General features: G+C 44.1%; 1 protein-coding gene across 1 annotated transcript in view; it reads left to right on the forward strand.

Annotated features, from left to right (window-relative positions):
- SYNPO2L (synaptopodin 2 like) overlaps positions 1 to 17,105 on the forward strand; it is a 35,198-nt gene that overhangs the window by 386 nt on the left and 17,707 nt on the right. The window contains exons 2-3 of the mRNA XM_084210608.1: positions 12,246 to 12,397; positions 14,903 to 15,564. Coding sequence (XP_084066734.1) covers positions 12,246 to 12,397; positions 14,903 to 15,564 — 814 coding nt within the window. The remainder of the gene's footprint in view (positions 1 to 12,245; positions 12,398 to 14,902; positions 15,565 to 17,105) is intronic.

A 17,105-nucleotide genomic window follows, 5' to 3' on the forward strand; every position in this document is an offset into this window, starting at 1 on the left:
ACCGAAACTCCTTACTGTGGCAGCAGATCTTAAAAGGAAAAATTGGGTGGTGTCCTCAAGCAGGGTGTGAGGTGGGCTGTGGGTCCTGGAATAGATGCTATTGAGGTAGAGACAAGTGTCAGGTGAAGATCTGCTTCAGTGCAGGTCTGTATAGCTCAGACGCTTTGTAGGCTGTAAAACTCTCCTGAGTTGTCAGCAGAGCTATAACTGTAGTGACAGTGTAGGGAAAAGGGTTCAAATATGGGAACTTCAATACTCATGTAAGACATCCAACTAAAGAAAAAATAAATTGAAGCAGTTAAAGCTATATTTTTAATTCAACTGTCCCTAACACTTCATTACTATATTCCAGCTTTCAAAATAGGTGTACATTTCTTAGCGCCTCTTCTGTTGATGAGTTTTTCCACACTGTCTGAAGTAAATATTTGTGATGCTCTAAGCAGCAAATACTGGTTCAATTTCAAGAATTAAAGAAAAACAATTGTTTGAATGGGAGATTAAAAAATGGAATAAACATGAACTGTGTGTTGCACTACTTTTGATAAACAGCTGTTACTGTTGTCTTTTCAGAAAGACTACTGAATAGATTGAAAACTAGGGGGAAAAAAAAGGTCCTCTTTATTAAGCTCAAGACAGCTGCATTAGCCTTGACACAATGATATCTTGGGATATCTCACTGGAAAGCACCCAGAAACAGAAATGAAAAATGCTCTGCCCAGCTCCTTCTGTTTCCTTAAGCAGACCATGCCTCTGACAGAATTTTGAAATTAGATGTTCTGTGTCACTTGGCTCACCCCAGATCACGTAGTGTTTGTCTGTAACTTCTGCCAAATTGTTTGGAATCCCATAGCTTGGCCTTGAAGTGAATGTTTCTTATGTAGAGAAAGATGATTTTTCTCCAGAAAAACAACTTCTGCACAAACTCATAAAGTTTCAGGTTAAAAAGAAAGAATCAATATCCTTTAAACAGGTGTCTGGCATCAGTGTTCTTAGGAAAATGGAATTTTCAGGGGCTACATTAATTCTGCATGGTCTAAGATTATTTTGACTCTTGTTTTTCCCTCAATAGATAAGAAACTGGTACTGAAGAGGGAGGAGATTGTGAGTGTCTATAAAGATTACTCAGGATTGAACAGGAGCAAGAACTAGTCATTACCCAGGCTAAGTTGCACCTTAAGGTGAATGGAATATTGCTCAAGGATTAGTAGCACTTGCAGGAAGGTATTAACTAGAAGCAGCTTTTACCCAGAATTGGGTGCTGTACTTTAAGTCTAGCAATACAAATATATATAATTTTACAATACGTGGATATTGCATTAAAAATAATTATGAAAAATGTAATTGATACAAATCCATTTGAGGCTCAAAGTATACATCAGTCTTTAGGCAGGATTTTCATTTTATAATTATCTTTTTTGTCTGTTATTGCCCAGAATTTAATAGTGTCCAGTGACCCCACATACTATCTTAAAAGCAACACCAATTAAATAGTCTCCAAAGAATGGATGGTCCTTACCAGGTACTCAGGAAGATCATATCTTAATGTAACCTGCTTAGAAGAGAATAAACTGCCAGGTGTCATGTGATAGAAAGTACAGCCATGAATAGCTGATAGGTGCCAGGAGATAACTGAGTGGACACTGTTTGCGTCTCAGAGATTCCAGTGCCGTCATTTTAGACAATTTCAACTTCTAGGCTAGAAAGTCATAGTAACACTAAGGAAAGATGCTTACCTTTGAATGAGTCAAATGATGAATAAGTGATAAAAAGTGATTTTGAGAAAATAATCAAGTATAACAAATACATTCTATATAAATGATACATGTTGTACTTTGGTAGAGATGCTGGATTTGCTGAGCCAGACTAGGTTAAGAGTCACCTCTTGTCCTGCTTTCTGCTTCCTTTGTGTTTCCTGCAAGCATTTCAGAGGAAGTTGTAAGTTTCACAATGCATCTAATTTTTGTGTAATGCAATGTGGAGGGAAATCCTTCCCCCTAAGGTAGTTGTCAGCATGCCCTGGGAAGTATCTAAGAATTGGAAGTCCTAGTGGTTTACTCTATAGATAAACAGAAAATTGTTTCTGAACAAGTTGTACCTTACCTGTCTAAGTCTTATGTGATTTCCTAATGAAGATTTAATAATACCAAGCAACCAGGCATTCCAAAGACTAAAGGTTGCACTAAGTGGGATTTCCTGCTTGAGTCGCTCTTGTTGTATCACAAAGGCCTTCACAATTCCTCATCTCACATGACCTGTGTACACAGTTCATAGTCTTCTTTCCTTTATGCTTTCTAAAGTTTACATCACCATCATCTTTTTATTGTTTCTCTTTATGGATTTTAGGATAAAATTAATCACTGGTTGCTGTTCTTAGTATCTTTTTTTTTTTTGTTTTCCTGAAAATTCTTTGGGTGTGCTGCATGGTTCCTTTCTCCTTTCTCCTTTTTCCTTTCCTTTTTCCTTTCCTTTTTCCTTTCCTTTTTCCTTTCCTTTTTCCTTTCCTTTTTCCTTTCCTTTTTCCTTTCCTTTTTCCTTTCCTTTTTCCTTTCCTCTCCTTTCCTCTCCTTTCCTCTCCTTTCCTTTCTTCTTTTTTTTTCCTTTCTGCCTCTAATTGGTTGTTCTCTCAAAAGGTGTTCACAAGGATGGCTTTAATTATTGGCTTTTTTCAAATTGCAATTAACTTGAAATGTACGGTGAATATATGCATTTGAAACTGTTTTCTAGTGCAAAGTAGTCAACTGGGTAACAAAATAAAGTACATGAACATGGTGGAAGTGGGGTGTGAACCCATTTTTCTACAGACTAAAGTGATGCATAGCTGTAGTTTCAACTGTTTTTCCAAGCAAAGGGATCAATTCTAAACCTCAGTCCAGCTGCCAGAAAGGGGTAGAAAAGCAGCTCTATCTTCACATGCTGGATGCAGCTCCCACAGAGCTTCAGTCCCATTCAATAACTCCCTGTGGCTTATAGGCTCAGGGACACACCTGGAGAAAGATGCTGGAGTTACATCTTTGTGGACAGTCTCTTGGGTTGGATATAACTGGGCATGAGCCTGCAGTGTGCCCTGACAGCCCAGAAGGCCAACAGCATCCTGAGCTGTATCCAAAGGGGAGTGGCCAGCAGGTGGAGGGAGGAGATTCTGCCCCTCTGCCCGCTTGAAGCACTGCAGAAACCTATGGAGTCTTCAGTGCAGGAAAGATCTTTGACCAAAAACAGTCTTTAGGAAAGAAAGAGAACAAACATAAACACAAGAAGCAAAAAGGATCCATAGATGGCAAGATTTTTATTTTAGGAAGGCTGAGGGAAAGTACATGGTTCTTACATGTAGCTGTAACTGATGAGAAACCCATTCTGTAAAGAGAGTAAGAGAGAAGAATACTATCAGGTTCCTGGAGGATTTCTTTGCACTAAGGATATGTGCATCAAATCTTTCAAAACAAAACAAAATATAAAATAGCTAATCTGAGAAAAGTTGTAAGCACTAATGCTATTAATCAACCAAAGTAGAAACCTAACATGAAATTATATTATGGAAATAATTTTTATGAAGATGAACAGTTTTAGGATAGCGCAAGTGCATGCAAACCTGCCTTTAGGGATCCTGCTACAAAACAAGATTTATTCAATGAGAGGCAAACTTGGTTACTGTCTATAAAAAGCAAGGAAGGCACTTCTACCTCCAGCACAAGTACTAGTAATACTGACAAAATAGAGGAAACTGAGTCTTTACAGCTGGTACTGATAGCAGAGGCAAAGGACTTGGCCATATTAGTGCATCACCAAAAATAAGCCATCAAAATTATGAATCTCTGAAAAAAAAAAAGGCAAACATAAACAAATGAGCCTCAGGTAGACATGTCTAACAGAGATAGGAAGCTGTTGATATTACTGTCTAATGCACAAGGGGGAATTCACTGGAAATACCATACTGACAGAATCAGCTCCCTCAAGGAAAATAAATGTAAGGTAGAGCAGCCATAGAAAAGGAGGGGAGAAGGGAAGGCTTCTTTCACCTAGCAAAATATTGAAAGAGGTGACTGCAATCTACAAGTAGATGTTGAGCAAATACCAGCCACCTTATTCAAATATAGGTGACAGGATTGACAGCACAGAACAATTTACCAGGAAGATTCAGCAATGACTTTCCAATCAAGAAAAAGAATTGAAAATCTTTTCAGTCAGTTTATGACCTGGAGTAAACAATATGGCCTCTGAAAACTACAGAGGATTGGCCCGGGTAGCTCAAGAGACTCCTTTCAGCTGGCTGTTCTTACAAATACTCTGTAGCAATGTTAGGGGAATTGTTAGGGGAAGCAGTAACACAAGGTTGTATTGGTTCTAAAGCCAAATTTATTTTTTTTTGTTTAAGAGCAGTTCATCACAACCTCCTTTTTAGCTCTCAAATTCCCTCTTTTTCCTTTGTGGTTCTCTGCTGATAATTCACTGTTTCTACCGTCTCCCCTGCAAGAAATCCTTGCTGCCTGTTTGCCATGTCCCTGCTCCCTGTGACACACAGCCTGGCTGCTGTGTGTCACTCTCCTATGCTCATGTGACATTATTCCTGCTGGACATGCCAGCTCTAACCCAAATAGGCCCGATGGCTTCCAGATTTGCGAGCACCTTCTCTTCCTCTCCCCTTTGCAGTGGGCAGCCTGTTCTTTATCTGTTTTTGCAAATGTTTACTGTCACACCTAAAGAAGCACTGCTAGTCTGTAGCAGTCACTAATGCTGGTTTTGGAGTGCCTCAAGCTGCTTTGGGAGTACTCCTGGACATACTTTATGGCCTGTTGGCACTTAGGCAGGTGCTATGTTTGGCTGCTAGGGAGGGAGGGCATGCTGCATGCTGTGGCACCAGTGGAACTTTCCGAGGTTCTGGAAGAATCTCTTGATGAGAAGTTACAGTGACACCATGCTCCATCTATACCTGATGCATTAAATGTACCTGGGACCATTCTCTGGCACTTATGCCAGCTGCTACAGAGTATAATGAAGCCCAGCAATTAGCATTTTATATTCTTCCAAACAAAATGGCCACAGGCAGTGGCTCTGGAAATGGTCTGTTCTGGTTCCCAAACTGTGCCTGGGAATTGTTCTGGACAGCAATAGCCAATCTCAGCCAAAGATGCGCCAAGGATAATTTCAACATTTTACCGCAGTAGTTGCAGTCCAGAGGTCAGCTTCATTCGCTGATATTATTCAGCCTGCTACTGGCTAGAACTACAGAATACATCTGTGGAGGCTGAGCCTGGCTTCTGATGTAAATTCATACCTACAAGATGACTACAAGGATGTTGCAAGGCACAGGAAGCTCTCTGTACCTAAGTGCCCTAGATCCTTCAGGTGAATGGGGTACCTCTTTAATCCATACTTGTGGCTGATCCTGTCCTTGCTGCCACAGAACAATGGTGCTTATCCTCCTCAGAGTATTGCTGAGAGGCTGCTTTTGGGTTTGTGAGTGCTGTCTTTTGGTGCAGTAACCTACTCTTGCAATATTATGAATGCCGTGTTTAATAATTTTTTGCATACCAAAATGACCCTCATTCTATTGAAATAATAGTAGGTATGCCTTCTAATTTGCCCTCTCTCAGCCTAAATACTGTGGAGGGCATGATATACTTAAGACTGTTGCTGTTCAACACTTAGTAGCAGCTGAAAAGAGCCTTCTGTTTTGAGAAGGGCTTTTATTCAGGGCTTGCAAATGCTCACAGGCCCCTTAGAACACAGTATCAGCATGCAGTGCTAAGGGTGGGAACACCTTGTTCTGGAGTATTGTCATCTTATTGTAAATCTTCTATGCTTTCTCAGTGATTGCTCATGGGCAGCTCCTTGCAGCACTGACTGCTTCTTCACAGCACAGCCAACACACTCCAGTGCTCTCTTCAACTAGCTAACCCACTCTTTTATAGCACTCATCCTTATTGGACACAGCTGTGGCCTGTTAAGGGCAGGCTTGTTCCTAATCTTTGGTAATTAGTACAGCTGCAACTCCTCAGGGGTGAGATTGCCTTCTGCTCTATCTCTATTCTTTTACATTCTATCCCCCCACACTGGACTGAGGACTGAAGCCATGTCTCTGGATAACTCTGCCCTGTGTTCAAGCATCTTTCCCTCCTTCTGTCCCAGTTCAGTGTCTGGACCTGTAAAAAGACATTTTGGTTGCTAGATTTGCTTATGAGCTCCAATTCCATTAGGTTTAGATTCTAAAATCTTTCATGGCACACGAGCCAGGCTAAGCATCTAGAAAAAGGACTTACATGGGTCATGTATAAGCATGTTTTTTCTGAACATTTAGTTGCTTTTCTCACAGCTCCTAAATGTAGGACTGGGTACAAATATTTGACAAATATATCTGTTCCTTCTGAATCCTTGCTTCATATAAAAAACACTTGAGACCCTGCCACTTACTCTGTTGAGGGTAAAATGCTTATCAAGTATATATTCTAGTACATGTGGCATTATTCTTTGTCATTGATATTACTTTTCAATCACTTTTCAGCTAATTTACCATCAAGTAACAAATAGCTATGGATATTGTGCCTCTTTTTATCTACCTGGGGCCACCTCTGCCTAGAAACTTGCTCCCCACAATGACACTTGCGCTAATTTTTTTGCTTAGGAAAAGAAAGTGGATTGTTTGAGGTTGTTTTTCTCTTCCCTCTCTTGTATAACCACAACAAAAAACTCATTTTAAGGCACTTCATTTCAGTAAGGGAAAGCCAACAGAGAGAGAAAACCAACCATTCCTGATTGTTTGTGTTTGTTTTATATCAGTTTGTATTCCCTGGTACAAGTCAGAATTAAATCTAGTACATCTAAGAACTTATTCTTTCATTCCTCCACCAGTACATTCTAGGCAGTAAAACATTTTACAGTAGTCTGACATGTACTTAACCAACTGAGCAGCACTAGCATCCTCTTCCACTACCAGCTCTCATTGTTAAACCCCTTGCCCAGAAGCCACCCAAGTCTGTCCTACCACTTACATACATCTTTTCACCACTCCCCCTTGCTGTGTCCGTCCCACAAAGTATGTGTTCTCTTCCCTCTTTCTTTATATAAAGACTCCCTAATTAAGCTTCACCATGAACGACCTGTGAAGTAGCTCTGCAGGGACACTGGACCTGCTTTACCAGGAGGCAAGTCTTCCAGGGTCATCTCTTAAGAAGGAACATGATGTTTTGTCAGGAAATTACTGGAACTAACTTCCCGTGTAGTTGTAGTGCAATTATGTAGTGTAATTATGGATATTCTCCTGTAAAATAGCTTCCAATAAAAACATGGCATTGACATGAGGATGTGATGTTATTTGCTACTTAATAGATAAGGCATAGAGAAAGTATCTCACTGGATCTCTGTGTTCAGGTAGGCAACTGAGATAAAGAAAGACTGTTGCAAAATGTCCTGTTTCCAGGCTCCTGCCTTTTATGGCTTACAGTCTGAATGTCTTCTCTAATGTCACACAAAAAATCATCCAGTTCTTCTGAATCCCACTCTAGCCATCTACCCTACCCAGTCTAGCCATCTCCTCACTCTAGCCACCGGAGTATCCTTCCTTACAGAAAGAGTAAACCCTGGCCTTGGACAAAAATCAAACTGGCCCAATAAGCAAAAGTATATGAATACACATCTTCAGAAAGAAGGAAAGATGGAGGGTGTTTGTTTCTGCTTTTGCATCTAGCAACTGCTCTGTTTGTGGTTTGAGCAGGAATTTCTAGGAGGAGCAGGCTCACATGCTGGTTGACTCTTGCTTAAGTCATTCCATTTTGATAATGCTTTATACCACAAAAAGTAATTTGTTATCTCTCCATGAGAGCCCTGTGACAGGACTGCATATCACAGAAGGCTGGGAATGAAATTTAAACACTGCCAGGTTGTATGGAGTATTGGATGCCATGTCATATTGTAGCTTCTGGGGGAAGGGGATGTCTTCTGGGGGAAGGGGATGGCTTATTGAGATGCAATCAGAGAGTGGAAGGGCATTGGGTGGCAAGGTGAATTGTATTCAGTATTAAACTGACTTGGACTGAAGCTACTAGGTTTCTGCTGGAAAGATTGTAGGAGATTAAGTGAGGACTGATAATAAAATTTATCTTCCTACCTTATAGGCTGAGCTCTCCCAGTGAGAGGAAGTGGGAGGTGGCTTGGGAAGGCAAGGGGAGAGATGGATGACATGAGCCTACACTGCAAACCACTTCTATTTACCCACAGCCTACTTCGTTAAAAAGAAGCAGTACTGGCCAGCAGGGAGAGTGGTTGCAAAGTTTCAAGACAGGTTCCCCGGGCTGTACTGAGGCAAGATGCGAAGCCACTGAGTTACTATCAGGATTACTCTATTCTTAGCATCCCAGCATGTGTTCAGCCCCCACATACCACTATCTAAATATAGTCCCTACTGAAGGACAGATGCTGCCAAGTTGCATCTGACCCTCTCCTCTCTTGCATTCTGTTCCTGAAAGCTAGGCTGAATTCCCCAAGACACGTCAACAATCCGCATGTCCTTTTGTCTGCCTAGGGCTGTACGAGGAAACCTGTACTGTACTTTAAATCCTGATCTCAACCCTGGCCTTCCTGGCCTCTCCTAGCACTGACCTTCCTTTCAACAATTCTTATTCCTTTCCTCCTTAATTGTTACCTTACTCTTTTTTTTTTTTTTTTCCTGTCTCAGCTGCCTCTGTCCTTTCCTTTCTGTCTGATTGAACATGATCAATGGGAGAAAGCAGGCACAGTAATAAAAGAAAACGTGTTTGTATGTGCATGTACATAGGTACTGCAGACACCCAAACCTCTCTGACAAGAGCTCTTTTATCACTACAGATCTCCTGCTGAGAGGGCAGGGAGATGAACAATTTTCTGAGTAAATGTGTTCCAGTTTTTCACACTGAGTTGAATTTCCAGTGGCATAAATCTAAACAGGACATATCTTGACGTGAGTATGCCATGGAAGAGTGTGTCTACTGAGGCATGGAGTGGAAAGTCTAACAGTCAGTTACAAGAGTGTCACAGAATTTGTGGGGCTCCTCACACAAAAGGAGAGGTCAATCCTCACTGGTATGTGCTAGAAAGTTGGACAGTGCAATCCCCCAGGGCCAGGTCTGGGGCCAACCCTTACCACTTGTTAGAGTCTGTTAGTGCTGCTTCTCATTTGCACAAGAAAGCTCTTCAGATATGTATTACAGAAAGCAGAGAGGTTTTCTCTTTGAAACATCAGTTTTTCCAACTTTTCCCACCTCTTCAGATCAGCTCTTGGGTGACACCTTCCAAGCTTTCTGCAGCTTAAGCAGAAGCTCCCTGTTAGTGACACTTCATGTAACTCACTGGCTGCCCAGGAGAGGGCATCTTTTGGACATGGGGAGCAAGTGGCTGATCCTGAGGGCAGCCTGACCTTCAGGATGGGCAGGGAGCCTGGCTTTTGGACTGGGCAGCCACCCTGGCCTGGGTGCTGCTCTCGCTGTACTCTAGATGAGCAGGTTATGGGTTGTCATTAAAGTCTTTACGGCACAGAACTGGCAGTCATATAAAAACTGGCAGGCTTGTGTTGGTCTCTGTCCAGAGGCTCTGCAGCCTCCAGTACACTGCACCCTGCTGTCATGACTGTGGATTAAGTCCTGTCTTGTCCTTCTTTCTCTGCACAATCCTCTTCTGTGTTTAACCCCTTTGCCTTCCACCCTGGCAAATGCAGTGGGGTAGGGGTTTGGTGTAAAAATGAAGTGGTAGATAGTTTATTTCCCTCTGATCCCAGGAAGCAAATACATAAACTTCCAAGGAGCGTTTATAAATCTGTGGAAGACTGAGCCAGACACATGCTCCTTTCAGACTCCATAGGTCTCTTCCTGCACTGGAAGAGACCTGGTCCTGTTTTCCCAGAAAGGAATGGAGACATGGAAAAGTCCCTCCTGGATTGCAGAGCACTGAAATACCAATAGTTGCTTTAGTGCATATACTTTCTGTCAGTCCAGTAAGATTTGAGCACAGACCAAGCCAGACCCAGCATCTTCATTAACCATGAGAAAAATGCATTGCCTTCTCATGATTATCAGCCCACGTGGTCTGCTTGAGTCCCATCAGTCTTCTCGGGTATAAAGGTACCTGAAACTGCATCAGGCAGTGTTGGGAGCACAGCCTGATCCTTCCTGGGAACCCCAAACATTTGCCTTCAAAGACTGGGGGACAAGAGAATTCCATCTGGAAGTCACTGTTCTGGCTGGTCACCAGCCTACATCCTTGGTTCCAGTGAGCAGGTAGGAATACCATGGGATGTGAGGAATGCTCTGAGCATCTGCTGACAGCCTTTAACCCCCAATCTGCTCGCTTTACAACTGGGAGGGATACTCAGCAAGTATGTTCCCATCCAGTGCTAAGCACCAAGTACTTGGCTGTGGAGCAGCAGTTGGCTTTTTGGGGAATACTGGAAACCTCTCCTTTTAACCTCTTTTCAACTTCCTAACTCTTTTAAGTAGCTGCTGTGTCAGTAGGCAGCACTGGAAAATGTGTCTTCTTTACCTTCTCCGTTAACAGCTGCATCTGGATGAAGTATCAGGAAGCAGCATTTATACTGTAACAGTGGTTCTTCAGCAGTAGCTCATTACAGACGTACACATGCTCATTCCAGGCGTATATTAACAAGGAGGGAGATAAAGAACTAAAATGACAGAGGCTGATGGATGTGGCAGCTGGGATGAGCCAGTCCCTATTTTAAGCATGCAGGCAGGATTTGGGGTCAAGTTGGAAAGGCTACAGAGTGATAAAGTACCAGCGAACACAAAAACAACTTGAAGCATAGCCCTCCTGTTTCCATCTTCTTCCCCAGCACTTCTCAGTCCTGCTGACAGGCTGACCTGGGAGGAGTGTTGCTCTTGTCTGCTCAACACAGGCCAGCAGGGTCAAGCCCAAGGCGCTCACACACCCCACAGGCGCAGGGAGCCTGGGCCACTAAGACCAGCCAATCAGGCCATGGGACTTCCTTAGGGCTCCAGCTCTCTCCTCTCCTGCTCCCCTGCTGCTCCTGCAAGAGCAATGACAGGGCAGCAATCCTCCCATATTCACTTCTCTTTCCTGAAGCTGCCATGAGAGTGTGGGCAAAGTAGCTTTATGATGTTATAGATGAGTATGGTGGCTCAAGCAGCAAGGCTGTGAGATATGGACGAAGGTGCCCTATTGAGTATTATTGCTTCTCTGCAGGGATCTGACACAGTCCATTCACTGCACCCTTTGTTAAACAGCTCTGCACTGATTTGTCGTTCACTTAACTGCAAGATCTGAAATATTGTAGAAGAATCTACAAATAGAGTGTAATGCTACCTCATTCCTGACTTGCTCTGACCCAGTGATTTTACATTGCTATTCTTTTATGTGAAAAAATGACCACATTATGGATGCCAAGCTGTCCTACAAGACTATCCCCATTTCTTGCCTATATGGGAGAGGTCTGTGGTTTTTGATTGAGTGGGCATTTGGTTTGCTTTCTTGCTTGCCCTAGCAGAAAGGCTAGGCTGAGTTAATATGAAGTTTAAGTAATGGCTGATGGAATGAAAGGGAGAGTAAATACTTGGTGCCGGATGGCCATGAGAAGACAGATCTAGGAGCTCGCCTGTAGCCAGTGACTCTGACTCCCTTCTCAGATAAAGCAATGCATATCTTGCACAACTCCTGTTAAGGCTAAAGATTTATTCCAAGTTTACACTTGTGTAACAGGACACCATATAGCCTGATGCAGATGTCCAGAAATACACTGACCAAAGCCATTGGAGCAGGAATGCTTAACTCCAGAATATGCCTCAGAACCACCACCTCTCCCCAGTGTCAGCTTTCCTGGTGATGGTACTTGCAGAGGCCCTGCATGAGTCAGGGATCATACCAAGGAAGTACAGTAGAGGCATGCAGAAGCACACATGGACATGTGCAGGCATAGTCTGTTCCTTCTCTGAAACACAGACTCCCTAACCAACTTAGGAGACAGGGAAAAAGAGGAGAAGAGCATGTAGATATTCTTGGGTCTTTCCTCTGTACTAAAGAACTTGAACAGGGTTGGTGATCAGGTCGGGCCTATGCTCAGTAGACTGATTCTTGGAATTAACAGGGGTACAGAGACCAAAAGGCATAGCCAGGGCTCATCCAACTCCACTCTGTCAGCACAGTAGTCTTAGGCCTTATTTTATTCTGTGTGAAATGGAGCAATACAAGGGCCGCAACTAAGTAAATAGCTGCTGTTCTTCCCTTCATGCTTATCCTCTCTCCTGCTTTTTCAGATTCGAAAGAGAAGCAAAGCGTGCCGTGGAGGCCTGTGGGAAAATGATGTTCTAGTATCTATCAATGGGAAGTCATGTGCTGGCCTGTCCCATGCTAATGCTATGCAGATCATCGATTCCTCCAACGGCATGCTCAACATCCGTGTCAAAAGGTAACCTGCTCCCAAGTGCCCGTGCTTTGACAGTGCAGGCAGTAGGGTGGTTTCATCCAGTACAGCAGCTGTCCACATCCAGCAGAAACAAGGCAGGCAGGAAGCCTTTGGTTTCACCATACTGCAAGGTGTACTAGGAGGACTTACCCATGTCCTAACCTGGCTAACATGTTGACATCTCAGTGTTTTGCCCTGTCTTGCAGTGGGCTGTTGTAGTTCAACAGTCTGTATACTGACTCCCACAAAGATGAGAGGTGTGTGGCTAGGCCCCTTTTTTATGGGAAGAAGTATTTGTGCCAGTCTCTAGTTCAGGGGAATACTGGAGATCAAGCTCAAATTTATGGACAAAAAATAGTCCCAGTAATGTTCCCTTGTGCTCCCTGTGCTAAGTTAACCTGGTGTGTCAGTGTATGCTGGATGCAGCCCAAGCTATAAATGAATAATCCTATAAAGGTGAAGGCAGCAAAGCTATGTGAGGTCCTAGCTAGTCCACACTACTGCCTAAACAGAAGTCACCCTCAGAAAATCAGGCCCTGGTGGAGGGGGCTGGGATATGTGATCTTCTACAGTCCTGAAAAGACAGAGAGAGCACTGTGAGCAGTGGGAAGGGACAGCCACACTGGTTGCTGTCATCCGTAAAGCAGGAGCAGAGGTGGGCAGTGCTCAGAGGAGGAAAGCCTGAGCATGGAGGATCTTCCTCTTGGTTTCAGAAAAAGTGCCGGTGCCATCTGATGTGCTCACTCTATACCCTAACTGAGAGTAAGCAGGATGGGTAAGTTCTATACAAGGTGTCCAGAATAGCTCCTGGGCCCTTGCCAAGGCCTCATCTCACACCACTGGAGCCTATCTGCAGCAAACAGGTGCCTGGGCAAATTTTAATCAGTCGAGATCAGCACACTTTGAATTAAGAAAGTGACAAAGGCAGGCTTCCCATATCCCTCTGGATGAAGCCAACACTGAATGGTTTGGAAATAATGAAATTAGTTGGCTTCATTTGGAGTAGTGGAGAAATCATCAAATGTTGCTTTCTTGATCACATGTCGTATCCTACTTCATCTTTACGTTCTCAGAGAAAACACCAATCAGTCCTGTTCAGAAAGGAGAGGTAGCTGGATGACTCTGGAGTGTGTGTATTTCAGAAAAAGAGGAAGGGAGAGACATTGACCTGACAGTACAGAACAAGAGAAACTGGCTTACAAGCAGTTATACTTCTCAGTTACCCGATCAAGTGTTTAAAGAAGAGGAGGGACTCTTCTGTTTTGCTTGTGGAATGTTGAAGTTGCTCCCCAGTGAGATTTCATAATGGCAAATAGTATTAAAAAAATAAACTGCAAGAGAAATTCTCCCACCCTTAGCTTCCACAAAAGTTTGCATTTGACATAAATAAAAATTTTTCACAGTTTAGAATTGGGATCCAAGTCATGAGTTGCGCAGCTTTACAGAGGCAATGCTGTCTACCTGGCTTCATGGTAAGTATGTTCAGAAGGCAAATACTCAGGACTCCTTTATAGCTCTTATAAGCCCTGGTGAGTCTGACAAGAGAAGGAACAAGTTCCCAGCTCCATCTGTGTGGGCTGGAGTCAAACTTCTATGGAAATCCAGACTCACTCTTAAGAAGAGGGAAGATAGAATGGGCTCTTTTTCTGTCAGTACAGCCAATACTCCTTCCCTCTGGAAGCCAGCAGCAGGGTTAACCACCTCAGTCTGTCTGGCACCTACTCCAGTCATCCCTCCAGATGTCTTAGAGGCTTGAAATTGCTATGTCTTAACCAAAGGCAAATGCCACTATGGATTGGGCTGGCCAGCATGACTGCATATGGTTGTCAAAACCCAGGTACTGATAGCTTGTGAAGCAGCCCCACAATGAGCAGGCTAAATATTAGAGTGGTCTCCTACCACCAGATACCATAATCCTATCCCAAAAAACATTTGGGCCTTTATATCCTAAGCTGTTTACTCCCATGTAGAGGTCAGAGCAAACAAAATAGCACTGACTTCTTGAGAGCCCAGTCTGAACTAAAGCAGTTTGGGGGTCCGAGGATCTGCAAATCTGACACAGTCTCAGTTGCAGGAGCAGCTGGAGTGCAGTGTGATAGCTGAGCACTAGCCATTCTCTGCTGAGAAGCTGCAGGCTGAAAGGTAGGTCTCACTGTCCTGGGGAATGCTTGCTATGCAGGAATTCATCTCTCCAGGAGAAATGCCTGGGGAGCTGATTAAGCTTGGAAGATTTTTTATGGTTTTAGGGCATTCTGATTTTTGAATGTTTAACCTGGTTTCCACAGAGCTGTGAAGCAGAAGATCAGAATGAGAGCACATAGCTGATGTCAGGGATAAGTCTGTCCTTGGCGTCTATACTTCAGGTGTCTGTACCATCTGAAGAACACCTGTAATACCGTCCTATAACACCTGTATGTCCCAGTCCATAGCCCTCTCTCACTCCAGGGTTTCCTTCCAGTTTAGCTGCACAAACCAAACATCACTCACCACTTTTCTTTCTCCTCACAGGATAGTTGGTGGGGACCAGACTGGCCCGTGGCTCCAGCGTTCCCCTTCTCCAGGGCAGCGAGTGCTCTCTCCACCATCTGTGCCCAGCCCCTCAGCACAGTTACTCAGCTCTGAACCAGCAGGAGCCCCAGCCACCACTCAGCCCTCACAGCCATGGAGGTCACAGAGGCACCTGGAGAGCCTCACGTCCCCACCAGACAGCGAGGCCTACTATGGTGAGACAGACAGCGATGCTGACAACGTGGCGCAGGAGAAGCAGCGCCGCGCTCGCAAGAAGAGCCCGCGCTCCCCACCCGACAGCACCACCGGCAGGGCGGATGCGCCTCAGGACGAGGTGTCCCTGTCTGAACAGAGCGGCTACGAGAGCATGCCGGAGGCTGCTGCGCAGGGGGGAGCAGAGCCGGCCAGCTCCAGCGGGGTGGCCAAGAGGGAGATTGTCTGCCTGCCTGGCAGTCGCACAGACACTCCATTCTCAGACAGCGAGGGACAGCTGCGGCCACCGTCAGCAGAGGGTCGGGAGCCTTCTCCAGAGGCAATGCTCCTGCCCCACGCCACCAAGGCTATCCGAGCGGAACGCCATCTCATCCCCATGGTGGGGCCAGTGGAACATCCGATTGATGAAGACTTAACCACCACTTATACAGAGAAAGCCAAGCAGGCCAGTAAGTCCCCTAAACTGCCATTCACCCATGCCTTTTCCTTGTGATGGATTCTCCTTCCAAAAGCCTGATTCCTGCAAATGCCAGGCGGGTTAGCTTCTCTAGCTTACAAAGGAGTCAGATCAGATCTGAGGAGACCAGAGCTTCCTGCTGCAGCTTTCGCCCTGGGGTATACCTCACCCAAGGCATCCTAAGAAACAGATAAGATAAAGGGTCTGGGGTCAGGGGTCTGGGAGTCACTCACAGAGGCTGCACCCATTCAACCAGATGTGCTCTAGTACCTCTATGTGCTGGAAAAAGGATAGATGTCATTGGTTTCTTCAACACTTTGGGCTAAGAAGACTCGGGTGACATGATGGTGTCAGGAAATAACTTGGAGGTTAAATTTCCCTGGCTTTCCAGAGATCTTATGGCAGCTCAGTTTTCTCCTTAGCTACCTGTGTGTTAAGCACAGAACACTCATTTCAAGAGGCTCCCAAGGAGCCCTCTGTTCACTTCAGCTCTCCATGGACACAGAAGCATGCAGTATTACACAAACAAGGATGATGAGAGATAATTTGTAGACAGCATAGCTGCAAAAGAGTCTTGTCAGAAACTGATTTATTTCTCTCACCCTGTCCAGCTTAGGGAGGGACTCTTCTACACCAACTTTCCCTGCAGGCACTCACTCTAGCAAGGATGCCCATGTCTGGCTGGCAGCAGCTGGTGAGTTCAGGTAGAATTTAAAATTTTTTAGGTGTTGGCAGTGGAGGGTTGCCAGCAAGGACAGGCAGGAGACAGTAAATTAGCTCTTGAAACAGTTCCTTGTAATGCCATCCCTGATAGCCAAGAGAATAAAGTACTAAAAAATGTAGTGTAGTACATGGGTGATGGACCTGAAGTGACCTTGATTGTGAATATCTTCCCTGATTTCTGCTACACATAGAGTATTTCAAGCACAAACATGAGGGCAGAACAAAGTGTTATCTGATTTCACAGTTGGGATCTATCTAGTAATATTAAAACCAAGGTAATTATAAACTTATTTTCATATACGTACCTCAGTGTACTATAACTCACTACATTTCTCTGAGTCTGGAAATAAAGGTTTTTAAAAAGTGACAGAATGGAAAACAGAGACACAGAAAAGTTACTAGACTAAATCAGAAAGAAAACTTTTAACTTCTGATCCTCTGCTTCAAATGCTAGACATTTTACCCAGGACATATAATACTGCAAGGCAATTATTAAACCTCTATTTTATCCTTAGGCTAAATATTCTTTTATCTGTTCTGCCTAAGGAGTCCTGTAGAGGTAACTTTCAAACCTAGGTGGTTCCTTCAGACAGGGCACTGTCCTACTGCTCTTTCCAGTGTTACGAGGAGAGGCTCAGTGGGGTCCCTTATGTCTTGCTCCGCTGGGCAGTGCAAGATGCTTTGTTCTACTTCTTCCTAGTCTTTAGCTCTCATTTGCCTTAGGACAGGAAAGAAATCAGCAATTTCAGCCTCCCTAAAGATGAAGCTATTTTTTCCCCCTTTGAATGATGTACAAGCATGAGGTGAATG

This window comes from Fringilla coelebs (assembly GCF_963513975.1).
Source record: "Fringilla coelebs genome assembly, chromosome: 8".
In the NCBI taxonomy this organism is placed as follows: Eukaryota; Metazoa; Chordata; class Aves; order Passeriformes; family Fringillidae; genus Fringilla; species Fringilla coelebs.